Source organism: Podarcis cretensis (genome assembly GCF_951804945.1).
Source record: "Podarcis cretensis genome assembly, chromosome: 2".
Lineage (NCBI taxonomy): Eukaryota > Metazoa > Chordata > Lepidosauria > Squamata > Lacertidae > Podarcis > Podarcis cretensis.
Genome location: NC_137171.1, coordinates 32,420,006 through 32,443,432, shown reverse-complemented (window position 1 = coordinate 32,443,432; position 23,427 = coordinate 32,420,006). Strand labels below are relative to the sequence as shown.

The 23,427-nt window shown below is 43.3% G+C and overlaps 1 protein-coding gene across 3 annotated transcripts in view; it reads right to left on the bottom strand.

The window, feature by feature from the left end:
• The window catches only part of SPAG9 (sperm associated antigen 9), an 85,933-nt gene extending 63,143 nt beyond the window's left edge, over positions 1 to 22,790 (bottom strand). For all 3 annotated transcript variants that reach the window (XM_079967371.1, XM_079967372.1, XM_079967370.1), the window contains exons 1-3: positions 22,330 to 22,790; positions 11,372 to 11,492; positions 1,628 to 1,698 (exon numbers count right to left, since the gene is read on the bottom strand). In XM_079967371.1, coding sequence (XP_079823497.1) covers positions 1,628 to 1,698; positions 11,372 to 11,492; positions 22,330 to 22,635 — 498 coding nt within the window. In that variant the 5' untranslated portion in view covers positions 22,636 to 22,790. The remainder of the gene's footprint in view (positions 1 to 1,627; positions 1,699 to 11,371; positions 11,493 to 22,329) is intronic.
• Positions 22,791 to 23,427: the final 637 nt, after the last annotated feature.

The following is a 23,427-nucleotide window of genomic DNA, read 5'->3' as shown; positions in this document are numbered from 1 at the left end:
AAAGCCTCCCTGGGGAGAGCATTCCACAGACAGGGAGCCACTGAAGAAAAGGCCTGTTCTCATGTTGCCGCCCTCTGGATCTCTCACGGAGGCGGCACACGAAGAAGGGCCTCAACTGATGATCACACGTTCCAGGTCAGTTCATATGGAGAGAGGTGGTCCTTGAGGTATTGTGGTCCTGAGCTGTTTAAGGCTTTGAAGGTCAAAACCAGCACTTTGAATTGGGCCCAAAAATTTATTGGTTGCCAGTGCAGTTGGGCCAGGATTGGCATGACATGCTCAAATTGTATTGTCCTAGTGAGAAACCTGGTCACTGAACCAGCTGCAGTTTCCAAGCTGAGAGGTCGAGGAGAATTAACAAGGACACATTTCCCCTGTCCCACACAGATCATATAGGGCAATCAAAGCAGTTTCTGTGCCAAAAACCAGGCCTAAACCCCCGACTGAAATGGATCTAGAAAATCAGGTTTCCTCAAAGCGCTCCTGGATCTGATTTTTCAAGTTTTCCGAATACTAACACTGTTATGAAGTTCTCCAAATGCTGCCTTTTCCATTTTTCTTCTTCCCTCACAGGTAATAGCTACTCTAAGTAGCTTAAAATTGTATCTGCTACAACAGCACACATTGAAAATGGAGCTGCAAATTACAACATGCTGACTCTGCCAAGAAAAATACATGGCTGCCCCTACAGAACCAAATGGGCAGCCATTTTATTAGAGGGACTTAGTGCAGGGCGGGGAGATGGACCAGCCACCTCAGAATTCCTCATCCTCCAATTTGCTAATAAATGACATCTGTTACTGAGCACGAGGTGTTGGAGCAAATACTGAGGCCTGGTGTAACTCCCACTTGTCTTTGTCTAGAAATGCCTAAGCAAGTCAGAAGGCCTTATAATGAAACATGCCTTAGCCAACAAAATCATGCATATTTGCTAATGAATACTGGTCACAAAACTTAGTTTTTTCTGCTGGTTTCCATGCGACAGAAAAGGCCTTTTTTCTAATACAAGTTTACATCAACTTGACCATAATTACATTGGCCAAATTGTTCTGGCAAACAAGCAGTTCGATTTATCAATATTTTGAACAAAGAATATTTGTACTAAATTCAAAATGCGTAATATAATAGAGAAGCTGCAGGGGGGGGGGAAATAAAATTAAAAAGTAAGTTATACTCCCCAAAGAAGGCCTTGGCATACCTCAAGAAATTTGACTGCTAATCATCAGGTCTTTCTCTAAGTCACATGAAACATAATGGGTGACATGACTATCTAAGGTGACAGACTACCTTTTCAAGCAAAGAAAGAGTTGAAACAAACTAAGAGGGAACTCTGGTTTCCTGCTAGGCTAATAAGCTAATAAGCCTGCATCCCACCCCTGCCCCTCAATTCAGTCATCTCAGCAAACATCAGGTTAGGATCATGCATGCTGCCAATATCAATCTGACTCTGCCCTACAATTTAATATAAAGGATTTCAATGAACACACTGAAAACCTTCCAAAAGCTCACAGCAAAAGCTTTAGAGAGCCCTCGGCAAACACTGGTGCAGTAGAAGCTCCCTTGATGCCCTTCCCACCAAGTCCCTGCCCTCTCAAAGCACAGCTCCAAGGAATATCTCATTACCTACCTCTGTATGTCTTGAATGAAGAGCATTGTATTCTTTCTTCAGTTCTGCTTCCCTCTCTTCCAGTCTGGTAACTGAAAAAGATAATTAATTCACTCAGAAACAGACATTGACAGCCACAGTAACAGAGTCTACAGACATCATCTCCGGTTTCCACAATTCAAAGCTATTCATACAGAAACCAACTCTGCTGTTTTTTAGAAAATTATGCTCCTGCTTTTCTTCCTCTTCCAAATGCTTTCTCAAGAGAGCATTGAGCAGGTCAGGCTGCAACCCAGGGAATTTGGATGGAACACCGAACCTAGTCCCAGAGTCAGGGCATAATCCAATCTCCACTGTTCTTGAAGAAGTTGCCCAACAAGAATCAAGGAACTGTGCTCACTAAAGCTCTCCAGTCAAGGGCCTGATTGACATGGAAGAAGCATCCTGCCCCTTTACCTTTAACAAGGAGGCTAGCTGCTCTTCAACAAGTGGACAGAGCTATACCAGACTATTCAACCACCAGGGTTCTTGTAATGCTAAAAGGGCACTCCCAGTACTAAAAATTATTAAGGGAGCCAAGATGTACTATAAAGGCAATCAAATCAATAGGTTACCAAGAACATACCATTGTCAGCCCACACATACTATCAAGAGAAGGTAAGACATTAAGAGAAACTGGGATGGAGTGAACAAGTTTGCATGACACAACAGTACAGTGGTACCTCGGGTTACATACGCTTCAGGTTACAGACTCTGCTAACCCAGAAATAGTACCTTGGGTTAAGGACTTTGCTTCAGAATGAGAACAGAAATCGTGCTCCGGTGGCGCGGCGGCAGCAGGAGGCCCCATTAGCTAAAGTGGTGCTTCAGGTTAAGAACAGTTTCAGGTTAAGAATAGACCTCCGGAACAAATTAAGTACTTAACCCAAGGTACCACTGTACCCACCATCACCTAGTATTCCTAATTTTCAAGTGTTTCCCCACCAGCTGGAGTCCTGTTTCACCAAATCAATTGAGATACCAAATTGGATTGCATATAACTGTTATGGCATATTTAGGGAATACAGCAGTACCTTGGTTCTTGAATGGCTTGGATCCCGAACAAATTGGCTCCCGAAGGCTGCAAATCCGGAAGTATTCTGGTTTGTGAACGTTTTTCGGAAGCCAAATGTCCGACACGGCTTCCGCTTGGGTGCAGGAAGCTCCTGCAGCCAATTGGAAACCATGCCTTCGTTTTCGAACAGTTTTGGGAGTCAAACGGACTCCCAGAGTGGATTAAGTTCGAGAACCAAGGTACCACTGTATTTAGATGTATTGTGCTTAGGCTCCTAGGTCCCTATGCAGGATTCAGGAAATAATTTACTAAACCCATCTCTATTATAGCAACCATTATACATTAAGATGCCACGTGACACTTTTTTCTAGAAAGTGCTATTCATTCTTTTTTTTAATATACATATTAAGAACTCATAACAGACCTATAGTTTATATAGGACCTTAACAACACCCAGAGTACATTTACAACTATTAATGCATGTCCATTTCAAGCCACTTTCCCCACTTGGCAGCTACAAAACACAAGAAGAGGCAGATCTTTCCCATTCATTTCATTTTAGTCCACAGCTGCAAAATGTAACCATTCCTATTTACTGAGCCATCCAACAATTATAGCTTCTGCTCCATCTAGTGGACTACTAATTTGCCAACATGTAGAGACACCTGCAGAGTAAAAGGTGTCAATAACTTGCGTATATAGTCAACAACAGATAACTTTGCCTTATAAGCAGGGCTGGTGTTCTTTAGATATCTATATAGTGTTAGTCAATTTACATCTAGTTGCATAACAGGCACCAATTTTCTGAACATTAGGTGATATTTGTTGCCCACTCACATAAGCACAAGAATCGCCAGTGCTGTTCAAAATCAATACTGTGTCTTCCACAGGCCCAGGTCACACATCACATAAAACAAAACCATAGTTGTTGTTGTTGTTGTTGTTGTTGTTTTTAAAAATGGTTTATTGTGAACAAGTACCTCATGTTCAACTCGCCATTTGTGCTTTCTTTGGACAGAAACAAAGCACAAGCCTCAGTTCAGACAACACGACAAGCCAGACCATAGCTTGCTTCATGGCAGTGTAGCACCAAGAGAAGTGGGAGAGGAGGGAAGCACCTGCAATTTCAGCAGTGTGCACCAGCAAACTACTTGTCCCCCTTAAGCCAGTTTATTTTAGCTACAGTTTAGTGTGTCATGCAAACCAAACCATAGTCAAAATTGCAAAATCAACAGCAGTACCAGCTAACAACAGGTGAGGTCAGCATGAATACATTAGGGGAGAAAATTCAAATACATGGACACAATCTTTGGAGTATTTTGCTTCATGATCCAATAGGTCTAGAGCAGAGGTCACTAACCAGTAGCCTCCCAGATTTTTTATTTTGTATTTCACATCTGTGGTGAAAAGCAGGCTACATAGGTTATTAAAAAATAATAAGTAAAAGTTCCATCATGATCTTTGGCCATACTGGCTGGGGCTGATGGGAGCTGGAATACAACAACACTCAGAGAGTCACAGGTTGGCTACCTGAGGTCTTGAGTATAACACTTCCTTGCTAACAAGATAGCAATCAGAACATCTGCTGGTCCACTGAAAGCAGACACTGCGCAAGAAACAAAGCCCTGCTATTCTAAAGTCAAGTCAGAAACAGATGGGCAAGTCTAACTTAGCACCCTGCTAAATTGGCTCTGTTGCCAGGACAGATTCACCAGGTACTTCAGCCAGTTAAAGCTTTCCCTAAAATGAAACTGCTCAGAGGAACTAACAGAAGCGTGGAACAAAAATGAAACAACCTACTGCTTCCACTTTCTTCCACCTGTCTGAAGCAGAGGAACTGAGTCTTTTCACTGCTGCCTTCTAAAAAAAGATATCTGCAACAATACAGATGCAACAATGTGAATGCAACAATGAACGGCACACTGAGTCTCTTTCTTTTCATGCGCTCATGCAGGCAACAACACACACTTATAAGATCCACTTAATCTAGTCCAATCCCTTCTCATCCAAACTAAGACAGGTATCCACAGCTAAAGCATTCCCCCATACTTCTCAAAAGCCTTCCACGGCCCCTAAAGTTTCCATATCCCCTAAATGGTGTTTTATTAGTGGCTTAAAAGTAAGCACCCTCTAAATTAGCCAGTTGTCCCATTCTTAGTCAGTAGGGTAAACAACCTTTCTTCCTCCTAAGAGTCCAATGGTGAAAATATTTCACCATTGTCAGCAGGGTTCAAAATTAGCATGGTACCAAGCACATTTTGCGCCTAAAGATTCTCCATTTGCGAGCACTTCAAGAAGTCTGGGTGTCATTTTTTTGCGCATGGCTGACACTCAAGGATTAATGCAATGTATGCACTTTGAAGCCTCAAAGTTTATGTTAAGGATAGACAACATGTTAAGGAGTTTAGCAATAAAGAGCAGAGTGTTTTGAAAACCAAAGTATGGTACCAATATTTTTATTGTAAACACCAAATTAAACATGTATTAACAATTTCTGCCAAAAATGTGATATTAACAATATGTCACTTATGTGAATTGCAGATTAATTCATGCTTATTAAAATAATAAATAAGAAGTGTTGCCGGCCAACTCCCCCCCCCCCAACCAGTGGCAACTAGACATTCTGTTTTGGCATCCGCAACCGAGATCCCAGAAACCCTTTGGCTCCCAGCTTTTCTATCCCAGTTCTAACACTGAATGTCAGCACATACAAATAGGCATGTATGCCTCTGTATAGGAGTCAGGAAAATAAGCTGCTGTTTGGGCAAAGGTAAGTTGCATATTGTTATGCCTATCGGCGTGGTTGCTCAAGAGCGAACAGGCAAGATCTCCACTGGTCTTTTCAAAGGCTTTATTATTGGTGCAAAAACATTCATTCTGCCCGGACGCTGAGGTCCAGCGCCGAGGGCCTTCTGGCGGTTCCCTCATTGCGAGAAGCAAAGCTACAGGGAACCAGGCAGAGGGCCTTCTCGGTAGTGGCGCCTGCCCTGTGGAACGCCCTCCCATCAGATGTCAAAGCGATAAATAACTACCTGACATTCAGAAGACATCTCAGGGAAGTTTTTAATCTGGGATATTTTAGTGTATTTTTGGTTTTTATGGAAGCCGCCCAGAGTGGCTGGGGAAACCCAGCCAGATGGGCGGGGTACAAATAATAAATTATTATTATTATTATTTATTTACAGTGCAGAACGCCTCAATTCCCTGTCTTGCTCAGTCACTAGCAGAATCTGAGAGTGGACGGTCCTTAATCTTTCCCCAGCAGAGTAGTCTCTTGACTCCCATCCGACGCCTCCCCTCTCTGCGCGAAAACCTACTGCGAAGGGAGGGCTTGGGTAAAGGGGGACCTCCCTCCCCCTCGCTTTGCTCATGCACCGTGTCTTGGCTCTTTCTTGCATCCTCCAAGCCCTGCAGCTCTTCCCCACTAGAGGCGGGGCTTCCCTCCTCTGCTGAGGAAGTGCTGCTTCCCACGATCATTGGAGACTCCCTGTAATCCAGCTGCCCTTCCACCTCTCGCCTCTGAGCTGATGGCAGTTCCCTGACACATTTTTTTTGAATAATCCACTGGTCAAATCATCACCATCACCATCATCATCCACTGGCTGTTTCAACTGCCATGACCTGAAAGCTACAGGATATATAAGATCACCTTTGTTCCTGCCCCGGTACAGGACCTTGAGGAGCTGCTCTGACTCTGCCCACCCTGGTAATCCACCAGTACAACTCCACCTTAGCCAAAAAGTGATTTGTGGGTGGTTGCTTTCAGGCAATGCTATTTGAAAGCAATGTGGGAGAAAGATGCATTTCATTTCATTTAGTAACATTGCATCGTTTCTTTCTGAACACCCCATAAATCAGGAGATGTTCAAATGTCACTGGAAAACTGGAATGTCATTCTCTGGAGGCCTTCACAGAGAATCAAACAAAGGTAGCAAGAGAGTTAACTGAGAGCAGCAGCAGCAGCACACAGAAATCTCCTGGGAATGTTCAGGGTAATATGAAGAGTTTCAAAGCACTCATTGAGAGCAGAAACCCCTCATTTACATTATGATGCATTATTTATTGACGAAGCATCTTGCAAATCTGAGAGAGGGAGGGTAAACATTTTCTAAATAAATTATTTAGCATGGTCTCAACAGAGGTTCCCTGTGTTTAAATACAGCAATAAAATTTAAAAGTGAGAGATCCAAATAGATGAAGGTCATGTTTACATTCACAGGGCCATTTCCAATTTCAAGTGTTCACACTCACATTTGGGAAAACAGGGATAGAGTAGGTTTAATATGTTCCCCTAAAGAGTCCCAAATGACTTGGGACCAAGCTGAAAATGTGCCTTCTCCAGCATTTTCCAGCCTCAAATTTGCAATCTGTGGACAAGGCACAGCTCATCAATAGGAGAAGCACAACAAACAGGGAACTGAGGCAGGGCAGCACCCCAGCTACAGAACCCCCTTTCCAATGGAAATCAGTCTGTCTCCCACTTTATATGCATTCAGGAAATGTGTCAAAAGACTTCTGTTTATCCATGCTTTTGAACTGTAGTTTTATGAAACTTTTATATTGCTGGTACTAACTGTCTACATTACCTGAACAGTGTTGTTTAATTTTTTTTACGTAATTTTATTGTTGTGATCAGCGTGTGAAACTCCTATTGTTCTAGGCACATTTTGCGACTGGGAATTTCATTAACGCGAGCAATTTCTGAGCTCTGGGTGCGGTACTGCACCTAAGATTTCAGATTAAAACTGCCACTATTGCTGCCACTGAGGGTGTGGGAGGAGAAATTCCTGCCTGGTCGACTTCCAAGAAATCACTGCAGTGTAAGGCAAGCTGATAGGTTCTGACATTCCATTGTGGTGTCCACAACTCAGGTTTAAGGTGCCATTTAGCTCCTAGTTTTCATATCTCAGTTTCTAATACTGGTTGTTAGCTGCCCTAGGCTCCCTTTGGGGGAGGGTAGACTATAAATTTGAAATAATAAATAACAAACAGATGTCTTTAAAGCACATAGCTCTGAGTAAAATCTCCAAGCAAACCCGATAGCTTTCTTTAAGAGATAGTAGAGATACATTGGATTGACTAGTCAATCAGTTCAGATCTGACACCATCAATCCACTCTGGGGTAGTGTGGAGGCAAACTCTGCTACTTCAATCCTCCAAGTAGATAAATCTATACTGTCAAAGTTGATTATTGGATCAGGGAACTAAGCATCTGATTCCCAATCCATAAACAGAAACCACAAACGTAAGAACCACACATACACGGTCCCTAAATCAGCCAAAGCACATGTGTGAGCAGGCTTACTGGCACATAAAAACTGCAGGTGTCATAAAAGGGCAAAACCTACACAGTTCCTAAAACTAATTCCACAACTGCAACAGAAGTTCTCTTAAAGCTATAGACCGTGAGGACTAAAGAAGGCAAGTTTGACTAATGTGATTGCTTTCTCAAAGTATTAATTGTCTATAAACCTAAACCTAATGGATTAACAGCATAACCAATGATGAAACTCCAGTTTTATAATAAGGTACATCCATGCAATATTCCAAAGTAAATTTCATAGCTCAAAACTAACACTGCAAACAGGCATTTAAAATCAACCGGAACAGCTAGCTGCTATTGTATCAATGTGCTATTGAGGATATTCTGCACTGTTTGTGTCCTAGACAATTTGATAAACCCGAGGCCCTCCACTGCATATAGGTCTTCATTTCCCCCTTGTGTTTACCATGTATTTGCTGTGAGATCTGAAATGCATCCAAATATTTAAGAACCTGCTGGGCAGCTTCAATGAACAGTGGACAACTTATTTATGATTTCATGACAAATATGTTTCTTTTTCCCTGTAGGTGACCGTGAGAAACAGCTCTCAGCATTACAGTTTTCGGGCTATAGTTCAAAGCTCTCCAAATTTTGGAAATTCTTAAAGCATTAGTTCATCACCTTACTTATAACCTTGCAAAACAAGTAATGGAAGCAAAAAAGATATCCCAAGTGGCATTTTGAGGTAATCCAGTGCATAAATTCATAGTAAGAGTAGCTTTCAAAAAGCACAAGCCTTGGGCAATGTCTCAAAAAGAACTGTTGACTTCTCAGCATGAAGATGAAGCAGCAAGCAGTTTCACAATCCTTTGTTCCCTTCGCTATTACAGCATGACGACAAACTCTGTGGCAATCTTTAGAGAGGATTCTTCTTTATCGGTTAAAACAAGAATGAGACAAGATGCAAGAGGAGATTTAATTTTCTCTAATGGGATTGGGTGATCAAGCCACTCAAGGTACAGTGCAGCAGTTGGATTGATGATTAGTGCCAGTTACAGCTGGTTCTGAAATAAGGCAGCTGTACATCAGTGGCTGCTTCCACAATCTGACTCCCTCCTGTGCCCAGTCTCATCACAACCCCATCCATGCAACCACAACACAATCATGCTGGTGGAGGGAGAAAAAGGGGGCAGAGGTGGGTTGCAATGGGCAACTAAGGGTTAAAGGCTAGTTTTTCGAACCCCTTTATTCATTTTTAAAATCCATGTCAGGGACTGCACATTCTGGATTCATGTGACTGGGCCATTCTATTACAATGTTTTACACTTTACAGGCAACTTCCCATTCACTTGGGGGTTGCATTCCGGGTCACTGTTTTGGGGGCCTGCAGACTTATTTCAGCACCAACATTAACCACGGTTAGCACTAACCAGAGTTCCCTCTTATAGAAGATTTTTAAATGAGGTTTGAAGCTGATTACTGTATTTTTTGCTCCATGGGGCGCACCGGACCATAGGGCGCACCTAGCTTTTTTTGGGGGGGGAGGGAAATAAAGAAGAAAAAAAAATATTTTCCCCCCACCAGCCCCAAAGAGCAAAGAAGCCAAGGCAGCTAGCGGGATCCATCCCACTGACTGTCTTGGCTTCCTCTTTAGCCGCGTGCAATCTCTCCAGCCGGGAGAGGCTGTGCGCGGCTTTGGCAGAAGCCAAGACAGCGAGCGGGATGGATCCCGCTAGCTGTCATGGATCCCGCTAGCTGTCATGGCTTTGTTTTTAGCCGCGGGGCTGGGGCGGGGGAAGCCCGAGCTTCCCCTGACCCCAGCCCCCAGAACAGGTCCAGGAACGGCAGCAAGGTTGCGCACAGCGTTGCCGCTGCTCCTGGAGCTTGCAGGGCTGGGGGCTGGGGGCGCGCTCCGAAGCCCAGGGAGCGCAGCGGGAGTTGGCGCTGCACTCCCCGGGCTTCAGGCTGCTATCTGCAAGCCTTCGGAGCGCGGGGGGAACTCCCACCGCGCTCTGAAGGCTTGCGGATAGCTGCCTGAAGCCCCCGAGCGCAGCGCCAACTCCCACTGCGCAACCTTGTGGGCAATCTATGTGGGCAACCTTGCCTCCACTCCCGGAGCTTGCGGGGCTGGGGGCAGGGGAAGCCTGAGCTTCCCCCAACCCTAGCCCCCAGAACAGGTCGGGGAGCGGCGGTCCCTTCTCCCTCCTGGGGAAAAGCCCGCAAGAGCCGTGCGAAGCTTGTGTGCAGCTCTTGGGGGCTTTTCCTGCCTGCCTCCCCCCTGCATTCGCTCCATAGGACGCACAGACTTTTCCCCTTTGTTTTTAAGAGGGAAAAAGTGCATCCTATGGAGCGAAAAATACAGTAGTAATCCTAGCAAACCCTGGTTAGCATTAAAACAGCAGCCATATTTAAAGCTGCTAGGAATCCACATGGAAAAACCAGGAGAAGGATGGGATACAAGCTTATCATATGCTCCGTTGACCATAGATAAGGATGTTACATATGACTATCTCCCAGAATTAGTTTGAGGCTAATAAACCACTCCAGTGTCCTTAGAGAGCAATTATAATCTTGCCAATTGTGTAGCAGCAAAATATTCGCTACTGGTTAAATTAAAAACAAAAACGTACTTGAGCTGCATCCAAGGAACTATGAAAGCTGACAAGACTTCAGGCTTTAGCAATAGCCTCATCCCCCATCCCCTCTTGCCACAAGGTAAACTGCTTTGAAAGGGGCTTCAAAAGTAGTTTGTGATATGATAAAGTCAGCTATACAAATAATAAATCCTACAGGGCTAGCTAGCTACAGGGCCCTTCTATCAGCTTAAGAAACTCTGAGCCATAGCTAACATTAAATGAACAAGATTCCTAGCCACTTTTGCATTCTAAGATCAGTAGAATCAAGGTTGCTTTGAAACTTCTGGACATAGAATGACAGAATCATAGAATTGTAGAGTTGGAAGGGACCACAAGGTTCTGTGAACCGCCCTGAGACCTCCAAGTATAGGGCAGTACATAAAATCAATCAATAAGAACAATAATAATCTAGTCCTGCACAATGCAAGAGTCTTCTGCTCTAAACACTCCAAAGCAAATTTGTGGGGCTGCAGGGGGAAAGGGGGATATCCCATTTGCACGTGTTGAAGTCTATTGTGCAAGTGGGCCTCTATAGTTGGATATCACCCATTGATGTTCAGGTGAGAAAAGAAGCTGAAACTACTTCAAGAAAGTCTTAACAAAGTTAGTGAGAAGATGAGCTTGGACATCAGTCAACACAAAACAAAACTTAAATCACACTTACACACATGAAAAGACAAACACTCCCGCTAGTGAATTATACTGGTGCAGTCATTTTATGCTCTTTTCTATTAGGAGATAAGAGTGAAAATATCATGCAAACCATGCAATGGTTATAATTAGTTATAATCCACTGATAAAGTCCCACTTACTTTGATCAGCATAGTTTTTTGCTTTCAGTTCAAGCTGCCGGGTTTGCGACTCTAAAGCTTCCACTCTTATCTGCAGATCCTTTTTTTCTTGTTCTTGAGAATCTTCAAATTCAATAAATTTCTTCAAAAAAGAAACAAAATATTCATGGGCATGTGCATTTTATGTGTTCCTTAAAATATTTTTAGGCCTCTTTGGGGGAGCAAATGCCCATCCAAAGCAGCTTACGTGAACAATGAAAGAAAAAATAATATATTCATATATATTTTAAAAACCTAAAATCTACCCCATACACCCCAGAAAGAACATAATTCAATCAGAACATCACACAACTAATTAACATTAAGCCTGGGAGGTCAAGTGGGGTAGAGGGGGAGATCTTTGGGCCTTTCTGAAAAGCCTAGGATGCAGAAGTTTAATGTAGGTCCATTGGAAAGAAAATACATAGGCAGGGGGCCACCATAGGGAAGAAACTTTCCCTTGTTGCAACCAGCCTTCAGAACATAAGAAGCATCCTGCTTTCACAGTGGCCAACCAGATGCCTATGGGAAACCTGAAAGTACAACAGCATTCTTCTCACTTGTCATTCCCAGCAACTTGTATTTAGAGGCATGTAGAGGTTAAACCACAGAGCCTAGGGCTTGCTGATCGGAAGGTTGGCGGTTTGAATCCCTGCGAAGGGGTGAGCTCCCGTTGCTCGTTCCCAGATCCTGCCCACCTAGCAGTTCGAAAGCACATCAAAGAACAAGTAGATAAATAGGTACTGCTCCAGTGGGAAGGTAAACGGCATTTCCGTGTGCTGCTCTGGTTCGCCAGAAGCAGCTTAGTCATGCTGGCCACAGGACCCGGAAGCTGTACACCGGCTCCCTCGGCCAATAAAGCGAGATGAGCGCCGCAACCCCAGAGTCGTCCGTGACTGGACCTAATGGTCTGGGGTCCCTTTACCTTTAGTCTCTAACAATGGAGGTAGAACTTAGCCATCATGCCAAGTAGCCACTGATAGCTTCAACCTAATGTAACGTCAATCTGTCTAGTCATATTTTAAAGCCATCTAAGTTAGTGGCCAGCAATGGCTCCTGTGGAAGCAAGTTCCACCATGTGCGGAAGTACTTTGTTTGGTCTGCCCCAAATCTCCCAACATTCAGCTTCAGCAGCTGTCCCCCAAGTTCAGGCTTCCTCAACCTCGGCCCTCCAGATGTTTTTTGGCCTACAACTCCCATGATCCCTAGCTAGCAGGACCAGTGGTCAGGGATGATGGGAATTGTAGTCTCAAAACTACAAAGGGCCGAGTTTGAGGAAGCCTGCCCAAGTTCTAGTACTATGAGAGAGGAAGGAAAACCTATCTCTAGCCACTTGCTCTACACCATACATGATTGCATACATTTCTATCATGTTGCCTCTTTCTCGCCTTCTCTCGAAAACTAAAAAGCCTTCAAAAGCTGTAAGCTTTCCTCAAAGGGAAGTTTCTCCATCAGTTCTGTTGCCCTTTCCTAAACCCTTTCCAGCTCTACCATAGCTTTTTTGAGGTAAGGCGGCCAGAATTGTACACATTACCCCAAGTGCAGCTGCACTGTAGATTTGCATAATGGCATTGTGACATTCCAATCCCTTTCCAAATGATTCCTAGCATGGCATTCACCTTTTTCTCAGCTGCTGCACTCTGGGCTGACATCTTCCTCAAGCTATCCTCTATGACCCCAAAGTCTTATTGTTGCCAGTTCAAACCCCAAGAGTCCGTGAAATTTAGATTTTTTGTGGATCATTTTGCACTTGCTTATAGTAACTTGCATTTCCATTTTACTACCAGTTTACTCAGCGTCTGGAGAAATTATTTTAGAGCTCTTCATAAACCTCAACAACTTTCTCCTAAACCCCCCCAAAATGGAACTTTCCTCCCTAAAAAAGGGTTAACAACTTTGAACTGAACCCCCCAAAAAAGGGGTAGATCACTGTCATATTTTTTTTTCCTGTGAGTAGATTGCAGTCCCTTGGGAGTTGGACGTCCCTGCTCTAGATCATTCAGGAACAAGTAAAAAAGCACAAGTCCTTTATTGTTCTATGGGATTTACTATACCTTGCATGGGCACACATAGGGATGGCTAGTAAGCTATTCAGGATGCCCTTTCTGTCTTACAATGTTTAAGATATTGTTCTATGATTGTGTTTCTAACCTGCTTATCATGTGACATACTGAGATTCAGGATATAGATAATCCAAAAAGGAGAAAGAAAGGCTTTCACATGTTATTCTACAACTGAGCAATTGAGACCATTTATTTTCATTATTTTAGAAGTATTTTCAGATTTGGTTCTACTTGTAGTTTTTATGCAAATACAATTTCCTCTAGCATTCAGCATGTCTCACCTGCTTTAAAAGTAATGTACTCTCTCATATTTCTTTCTTTTGTATATTTATATACCGCCTTTCTGCCAAGGGAGTATGTAAATATATACATTTATACTGTATTTTATTTTGTGTGTGTGTGTGGTCTATGCACATCCTTGAAAAGTGACAACTTCCCTAACTATTTTGCTGTTTTTATAGGAGACAGTTGAATTGCTACCAGCCAGGCATTATATATGAAAGGGTCATTCAACATAATATTTAGATACAGGATTATTCCTAAAATAGAAGACAGGCGTAACTCATTCATTTATTTAGAATTCTGTATCCATGAATCACCATATGAACAATTCATACAACATAGCTGTATACATAAGACACTAAGAAGTACTCTCAGCACATGTCTGCTTGACTCGTTTTGGGCTAGCAACTGAAGAATTAGTTATAAAGAACTATTTGCAAGGCAAACCAGGAAGGTCATTCTACACTACTTAAAAGTCTTCATCGAAAGCTCTTATCACATCACCTACTTCCCTCTGACCCTGTCATTATCACACTCTATACCAATAAAAGCAATAGATCCTACACTTCCTTAGTGCTGCATAACTTCAGGTCACAATACAATTACCTGAAACTACAAGTAAGAACTACCACAAAAGGTACAAGCTGAAACTGAATGATAATTGGTAACCTGAAAAAAAGTTTTTATTTAGAAGTAAGCTGGACTGTTCTCCCTTAGCTACCCCTTATGCATTTTACATTGAGTCTTTAACACTGTGAACCATTCTGGCATGGGCCTATCTTAATTCTTCATACATAACACTGGGCAACTATTTTTTACTTTTTGAATGTTGTCTAGATTTCTACAACTGATTTAGGGTATTTTTGCACTGCTGAATCAGGAAACGGCACCCGTTTCTCTCCATCAGGTCAGGTTTACTGTAAACTGAATGGTGGGCATTGATAAAGGTAAGTACACATAAATTGCATGTTGCTTCACCATTTTACAAACTTCAGGGCTTGAACTTCCGTTTCTTGGAACTCCTGGAATGCTCAGCGGCAGGGAAGTCTCTCTTCAGAGTCCAACAGTAGTCAGCCATCATGACTGCGTCCCAGCGACCCTGATACCTGGTCTCCAACTCTTTCATGTCCTGATGGAATCTCTCCCCCTGTTCGTCACTCAGTGAACCCAGGTTCTCAGGAAACCGGTCCATATGTGAAAATAGGTAGTGCATCTTGACGCTCATGTTGCAGCCCAGGTTTCTGAAAGCAGCCAGCATGTTGTTGACAAGTTCTGCGTAGTTTCTGGCCTTATTGTTGCCAAGAAAGTTCTTCACTACCAGAACAAATGCCTTCCACGCTTCCAGTTCCACTTCGTTCATTGAGTTTCCAAACTCTGGATCTTTGATGAGCTGACGGATCTGAGGACCGTCAAAGATGCCAGCTTTCAACTTCTCCATGGTCAATCCTGGAAAAGCCTGGCACAAGTAAGTGAGGCAGTCACCATCCTTGTCCAGAGCCTTGGTGAACTGCTTGATTAAGCCGAGCTTGATGTGCAGTGGTGGGAAGAGTATTCTGTCTCTGTCCACCAGAGGGTCGTTGATGACGTTCCTTTCTTTGCAAGGCACCAATTCCTCCCACACAGGCCAGTCCTTCTTCGTGTAATGCTGAGCACGGTCCCTACTATCCCACAGGGACTGAAAACATGGGGACTTGGTGAAGCCAGACTGTTGTCCCAACAAAAAGTTCACCATCTTCAGGTCAACACAAATAAACCACTTATGCTGATCATAACCAATTTTCTCCAGCACATACTTCACCGCTTTATAGTTCTCCTTCAGTGTAGTCGAGTGAGCCAGGGGTATAGAGGCAAACTGGTTGCCGTTACGTAGCAGAACACATTTCAGTGATCGCTTGCTGCTGTCAATGAACAGTCTCCAATCTTTGGGTTCGTACTGTGGCACTCCAAGCTTGAGCAGAAGCTGCGCAATATCTGCACAGTACACCAAGTCCTTCTCTTCTGAGAAAAACGGAGGTTTTGTGACTTCAAACTGATCCCTTTTCGACATAATCACCCAGAACTATCGGACCTGGATACTTCTTGTCATTAAAATAATCATTTCCAATCAAAACAATTATTCGACATGGCATTTTACCCCCACCAACTTCTTCTAAAATGCTCCACACAAGCGTACATGTGAACAAAAACGTAAAAAAATGACATGTGGCCACGATTGACCTGATTGAGCAAAACCAATGTGATTTTTGGATTCAGCGCATCAGATTCATCCTAAATCAACTGAAAAAATGCAGACAACAAATCTGTTGTTGACCAGTGTAATAGTTGTACAAAGGAATGCCATTGTTAAGGCATACAGTATTTACTTTTCTAAGAGCACTTCATTTTTGGTATTGCAGAGTAAACAACTCTCAGTTCAACTGTTCTTCTGAAATTAAGAAATTTAACAGAATAAACGAGCTCTTGCCTCCACCTCCTTTAAATACTATTTGTATTAACATACCACTCCATACAGTCAAGCTGATAGCCATTCAAGTCTCTCTCCTATGAAAACAGCAGAACAGTTAGGAAAACTGTCATAATTCAAGGATGTACTAAACCAATAAGGCCCCCAAAACTTGTCAAAATATACACCAAATAACGATTCAGGCAAGCTTGTGACAAAACCATCGCACAATTACTGTACCAGACAACTGTGTGTAAAAGTGGTTTATGAGGGTTGTTTGCCAACAAACCACAGGCAGAGAAGGAGGACTTCATTTGCAATAGTTGTTCCGTGCAGGCCCACGCCACTCTGAGACATCCATAACATGCTTCTGATTTATATTTCCCTGCACCGATCAACATCTCAGAGTCTCTCCAAGCACAATGTTATGATGGCTCAATACAGTCGTACCTCGGGTTAAGTACTTAATTTGTTCCGGGGGTCCGTTCTTAACCTGAAACTGTACTTAAACTGAAGCACCACTTTAGCTAATGGAGCCTCCCGCTGCCGCCGGAGCACGATTTCTATTCTCATCCTGAAGCAAAGTTCTTAACCTTAGGTACTATTTCTGGGTTAGTGGAGTCTATAACCTGAAGTGTATGTAACCTGAAGCGTATGTAACCCGAGGTACCACTGTACTGAACTTGCTTAAAAATAAAGAGGCATGTTCTCTAGTTTGGGGCCTCAAATCAAGGATTCACATAAAGTCCCTGCAGCCCTCCCTTTCTGAAAACAGGGAAACAAATCAGCAAGCCACCGTGAACCACAGCCTCCCATTACATTGGGACTGAGAAACTATGCTTAATCATGGAGCAAGCCAGGATATTAAGCCATGGTCTCAAAAGCTTCCTGGCTTGCTTTCCTACTCACCCAAAAGAGGAAGTGAAGGAGATTCTTGTGGGTGCAGAAGGTGAATTTATATCTTGGCTTCTAAAGCCAAGATTCAATCCTCCAAATGCAAACATTGTCAATTGCCAGAAGTGGTAGAGGCTTGTCATTTCTTTGTAGACCGCCTTCTCTCACTCCCCCTTTCATATCAAGTTCAGTCCAAGAAGCAAGGAATGTCTGTGGGGGATCCTTCACAGATTGCACAAAATATGCAATTCTCAGGAGATTTAAAGAGAGGAAGGAAACGAGGAGAAAGGCTAACTCTACCACACACCCCATTCATCCCTTAAAAAAACCAAATATTTGAAGATAAACAGGAATGTCTAATACAGGACCATTGGAAGGAACAAATGGTCAGATGATTCATAAGCAATGCAAACCACCACTCAAAAAATAGCAAAGAAACCTGCAGGGCACGGGAAACACAGAAGGAAGAGCATCTAGATCTATTTTTTGTTGTTGTTTTGGAACATCTTAGATATAAAGATCCCTTTTCAACTGAAGTTATTTTTCAGAATGCTCATTTTGGAAAAACAACGTCATTACTTAGCAGTCACATGCAAACCTCTGGCTGGTCATTTGATTCTTCCATTTCCTGAAACTTTCTAGTATACCAAGATTATACCTGACTCTCTGAAAACTCTTATCAGTTATGAGAAATCACCACATGCATTAAAGGAACACTGAACAAAAGCAAAGACCATCATGACTGATACTTTGGCATCACTATTTTAAAGAAAGGCACACATGTATTTCTATTTGCTCACACTTCACCACTACGTACAGACATAAAGCATTCAAAGGGGGGAAATTCAGGTGCTTTAATTTATTATTATTATTATTATTATTATTATTATTATTATTATTATTAATTTATACCCCGCCCATCTGGCTGGGTATAAAAATATTAAAATACTGTAATACATCAAACATTTAAAGCTTCCCTAAACAGGGCTGCCTTCAGATGTCTTCTAAAAGTCTGGTAGTTGTTGTTCTCTTTGACATCTGGTGGGAGGGCATTCCACAGGGCGGGTGCCACTACTGAGAAGCCCCTCTGCCTGGTTCCCTGTAACTTGGCTTCTCGCAGCGAGGGAACCGCCAGAAGGCCCTCAGTGCTGGACCTCAGCGTCCGGGTAGAACGATGGGGGTGGAGACGCTCCTTCAGATATACTGAAGGATTAATTTGAATTCATTACAGAAATAAAAACCCTACAGGAGTAAATGTGATGTTAAGTGATAGCAACATTCAGAGTCATCAACAAGAACATACATGAACATATGAAGCTACTTCATACCAAGGCAGTTCTTTGGACTATCTAACCTGGGTCTGCTATTCCTGCATTCATCATGACCTGGACAGTGTTAGAAACTGAGATATGAAAACTAGGAGCTACAAATGGCACCTTAAACCTAGGTTCTGGGCACAACAACGGAATGTCTAGGCACGCTTTTTTATAACAGGAATATAAAGCTGAAAATGAATGAACTGCAGCTAAAATATTACATTCATTTTTCACACCCTCCCTTCAGTTGTCAAGGAAATAAGCAACTACCTGACTTTTAGAAGACATCTGAAGGCAGCCCTGTTTAGGAAAGTTTTTAATGTTTGATGTTTTAGTATGTTCTGATATATGTTGTGAGCTGCCCAGAGTGGTTGGGGAAACCCAGATAAATTTATTATTATTATTATTAAGTGTATTTTTAATGGTGGCAGTCAAGTAGCGGAATGCCCTTTCCCTAAAAGGGCTTTCTTGGCACCTATGCTCAGGTCTTTTTCAGTAGCAGGTAAGCATTATATTTTTATTTTCTCAGGATTTTAATATTAATAACATATTTAATGATCTATAGAGCTGGCAAGATATAGTTTAAAATCTGAAACTTTAGATGCTGCTATGCATTTGTTTTTATTTCTGTTTCTGATTTATATCCTATATTTAAACACTTTATGATTGTGGTTTTATAATTATATGTAATTTTTATCTCGTTAAGCTCCCCAAAGACTGTTTTTGTCATTGGGAAGGATAAAAATTTATTCATTCATAACAGTTCTAAGGTCTCAAGCGGTCATTTTTTCCAGGCCTACTATTCAACAACCATTTTACTTGAAAATGCCTGAAGTGTATCTAGGAACCTTGCCACATGCAAAACATATACTTGGACGTGTCCTATGGGTAAGCAACAAATCATCAATATTTTACAGCAAAATATTTAACTATAATCAACTAAGTCTCACAAGTTGCACAATTTTACTCAGAGGAGCCAATCCTGGGCATTTGTTTATGACATCTACAAGTATATTAACTTTCTACATTAGGACCACATTTTAAAATTTTGGCTTAACATAACTGGAAAACACAAGTTCATTTTTTCATTTGCACCTGCAGTACAGTCAGCCAAGCATGTGCAAACAAGGTATAAATAGATTTTGCTGCTTTCCAAGCCACATGAACAAGCACTGCATGCATCTACAGTAACCCATTCACTTTATGGAGAGCAATACATAATGGCTTAACAACTAACTTCTACATGATTACTAAATAGTACATACTTAACACAAAAGTAACAAAATAGTGAAAACACTACAGCAACAGCATCTATGCATAGGTGATGTTGCTACTTTGCCTCCTGGTGTACATTTGGATGTTTGACACACTAGCAGTGATGAGTAAAATCTAAGTGAGAGGATCCTTACTTAAAGCAAGTCAATAAGTAATATGCAACCAATAGCTGTCACTGAAATTTCTATTTAAATCACAATTTATGCTCCACACAGCATCTTTGTTTATGAAGCTGGTTTGTCACACACAAAATATATTAGGCAGGGCCAGGAACTTTATTCCCATATCCTAATCCTAAAGGACTGACCACTTAGTAATAAAGATGTTACTTGCTAATTAAAAGGTAAAACCTGAGGTGTACATATACTATGTACAAAAAGCATACTAAAAATGTGTGTAGCTTACCTACCTTGATCCAGTTACATTGTAGCATATTATTGATTGCCATGGCATTCAATTTATTTTTCAGTTCAAAGCCACACACTGCACTAGAAAAATATTTCTTGTCCCTAGGCACCAGTATTAAACAGAATAACCAGGTGCTTGGTACACAATGCAGAGGTGGTTTTTTTTCTAAATTGAAAGCAACACCAATGATACCCAAGATTACTTCTGCTTGCAATAGTATAAACTGTTGCTCTAAGTAAACAAAGCACATGCGAACAGCGTATCAGCTGTGCAGGGTCACAGTCCAGCTCATATTTTAAACTAAGTGTTGTAGGGATTGAACCTGGCACTTATCACCTGCCAGCAACCACTAAGCCAGGCTGCTGTAGGGGAGAGAGGAGAAAAGATGCAAGGCCACTATCTGTCCTGCTAAGAAGCCAGGCTCTTCCCTCCATCAATTTCTACCTAGCAACAGTATTTACATCCGGTAAATAGGATGCAGAGGATGAAAGAGAAGGGATGCAGGACTACTCCACTGGCCCAGCTGCGAGACCTGCACTTTAAGTGCTTCCTCTCCTTGAACTTTTCCATTCCTGTAGGTCATTAGATCTTTTATGTCAGAAGTTGAACCTGACTTTGCTTATTTCCTCCTCCCTCCCGATTTTCCTTTTGTGTTGTGTCTTATTAGACTGTGCGTTTGAGGCCAGGGACAGTATTTTTCATGATATGTAAAGCTATTCTGGGAGCCTTTTTTGGCTGGAGAGTAGGAGAAAAAAAATACTTTAATAAATAAACTCCATGCATTCAAAGCATCCAAGGGCCAACCTGCACGTGATGCTTAGTTGTGTGATTCTTCCCCTTGAAGTTTGATTTTGGTTTTGTTGTTGTTTTAATGAAAAGCAGCCTTGAAGATTGTGAACAGAAGAGATGTGTGAGGTGGTCTGCTTAACCATTTCACTTCTTGCTCTATGTCCAGTCAAAATCTACCTTCCTAGCTGCTTTCCCAACGCAGAGGAAATATGCCAAGCATGGACTATATTGCTTTTATCACTGATCACACTATGCTTGTTTTCAGCTTTTCTAGAAATGGGGTAGATACCATTGTACATGCTCTTCAAAAATCAGTAATATTATGAACGGTGGTATCTACCCTTTTCTAAAAAGTGCACAATGAGATAAGTAACAAAGTCAATGCGGTGGCAACAAAGTCTAAAATGTGATATAAATAATGTGGCACTCACCACTGATGTTTAAGATGCTGACTTTTCAGTGAAGGACTATTTGGTTACACCACCTGTTGCTTTAACTGACATTTTCATCCATCAGTCCTGAAGACAATCACTGTCCAATTCCAGGCAGTACAGACTATCCACATCTTAGGCATTTATCTAGGCTTCATGTTGCATGATTAACATGTGACAGCTACCCACTAAGGAAGTTAGAACTTTTCAGAAGTCCAGGCACTACTACAGCGTAAGAATCTTCTTGGTCAGAATTCTAGAGTTTAACAGCAGCCCAACCAATTCCCTGAGGAAGCTCCCAGGCAAGATACTAAAGCCCTGCCACATGACCCTCTGCTCCACACACAACAGCATTTATCCTCTGAGTTATGGGACACACCAGGTTCTCTTGCAGGTCCCACTCTGGCAGCTTCACACCACTGTCACTGTGTCAGCCTGCTCCCTCAGCGTTTTTCTTCCACTTATGTCCACTTCCTTCCACCCCACTTGCATTGACATAAGCCACTTCCATGGGGGCTCAATGCTGCTACAGTGATACCTCGGGTTAAGTATTTAATTCGTTCCGGAGGTCTGTTCTTAATCTGAAACCGTTCTTAACCTGAAGCACCACTTTAGCTAATGGGGCCTCCCGTTGCTGCCACACAATTTCTGTTCTCATCCTGAAGCAAAGTTCTTAACCCGAGGTAATATTTCTGGGTTAGCGGAGTCTGTAACCTGAAGCGTATGTAACCTGAAGCGTATGTAACCCGAGGTACCACTGTACTTCTTTGTGTCGTCGTCCCCCAACTGCCACACCCAAACCTGCACCAGCGAAGTTGACTCATCTCCCTCCCCAAAACTTTCATCCTCCCATCCCGCCAACACCCCCGGACGCCACTCCTCCAAAACACATACACATCCCCCTCCTCATTTCTTTTTCTTCTTCTTCTTTCTGACGTGCGGAAGCGGACCCCCTCCCCTTGGGACCCTTCCTGGCGGCTCTGCAGCAGCAGCAGCCCCCCGCCCCGCTCCTTCCCACCTCCTCCTCCTCCTCCCTCACCTCCTCGGCCTGCTTCCGCAGCGCCTTCTCCCGCTCGTACTGGGTGAGGAGCTGCTCGTTGTCGTCCCGCAGCAGCTCCAGCTCCACGCTGGTCTCCTGGCTGTGCGCGCAGACCGAGTCCAGGTTCTCCAGCACGGCCACCACCAGCGGCATCAGCTCGGCCACCACCTCCTCGTCGTAGCGCCCGATGAGCCGCTCGAACTCGCGGTAGATGGAGCCCGCCAGACCCGACACCCGCTCCGACATCATGGCCGGGCCGGGGCCGCCCGGGTCCTCCTGGTACACCACGCCGTCCGCCAGCTCCATGGCCTCGCAGCGCAGGGCAGCACGGGCCGGCCGAAGAGGAGGCGAAAAGCCCCTGGCAGGAGAAAGAAGAAGCAGAGGAGGAGGAGCAGCAGCAGCAGCACCGCCCGCCCGCCTGCCTCCCTCTGCGGCGGGGCCTTGATTACAGCTCAGCGCGAACAGGAGGGAAGCTTGGGTGACAGGCGCGCGGCACTGACCTCACCCACGGCGCCGGAGTGGAGGGAGGGGGCGCGGGGCAGTGACGTGTGTCGGTGGGCGGAGGCACCGGCGCCCCCGAGTATTCGAAGAATTGGGGCGAAGGGCGGGGCTAAGGCTGACTGACGTGTGGTGAGCGTGGGACTGGGCGGGGCCCCAGGACACGGGCGTGGCCGTGGCGCTGTCAGTGAGAGGGAAAATAGGGCAACGTGGGAGGCTAGGCCTCCTCTGACATCCTCAGGTCCAGCCGGTGGGTCTTTTTTCTTCAGGCGCAAGCGCCACAGGGAGGTTTGCATCCACATAAAGAGTGACAAGAGCGTTGTGGCACCGTGAGGACTGGTCTAGGATGATGACACGACAGCCCAACTTCCTCAGATGCAATCCTAAGCATGCTTCTTTGTATATAATGAAAACCTATTTATACTGGCTTTTGACCCCTTGCAAGGGGATCCCAAGAAGAAAACAAAATAAGAATTTTTCAAATTGTGTATGTGTTATGTTGTCATGTATGTTAATATATTTATTGCAGGCAACTAAGAAAATAAGAGATATTCAAGTCTGAAAACATTTCAGCTTCTGCTTTCTCCGGTTGCTCCGATG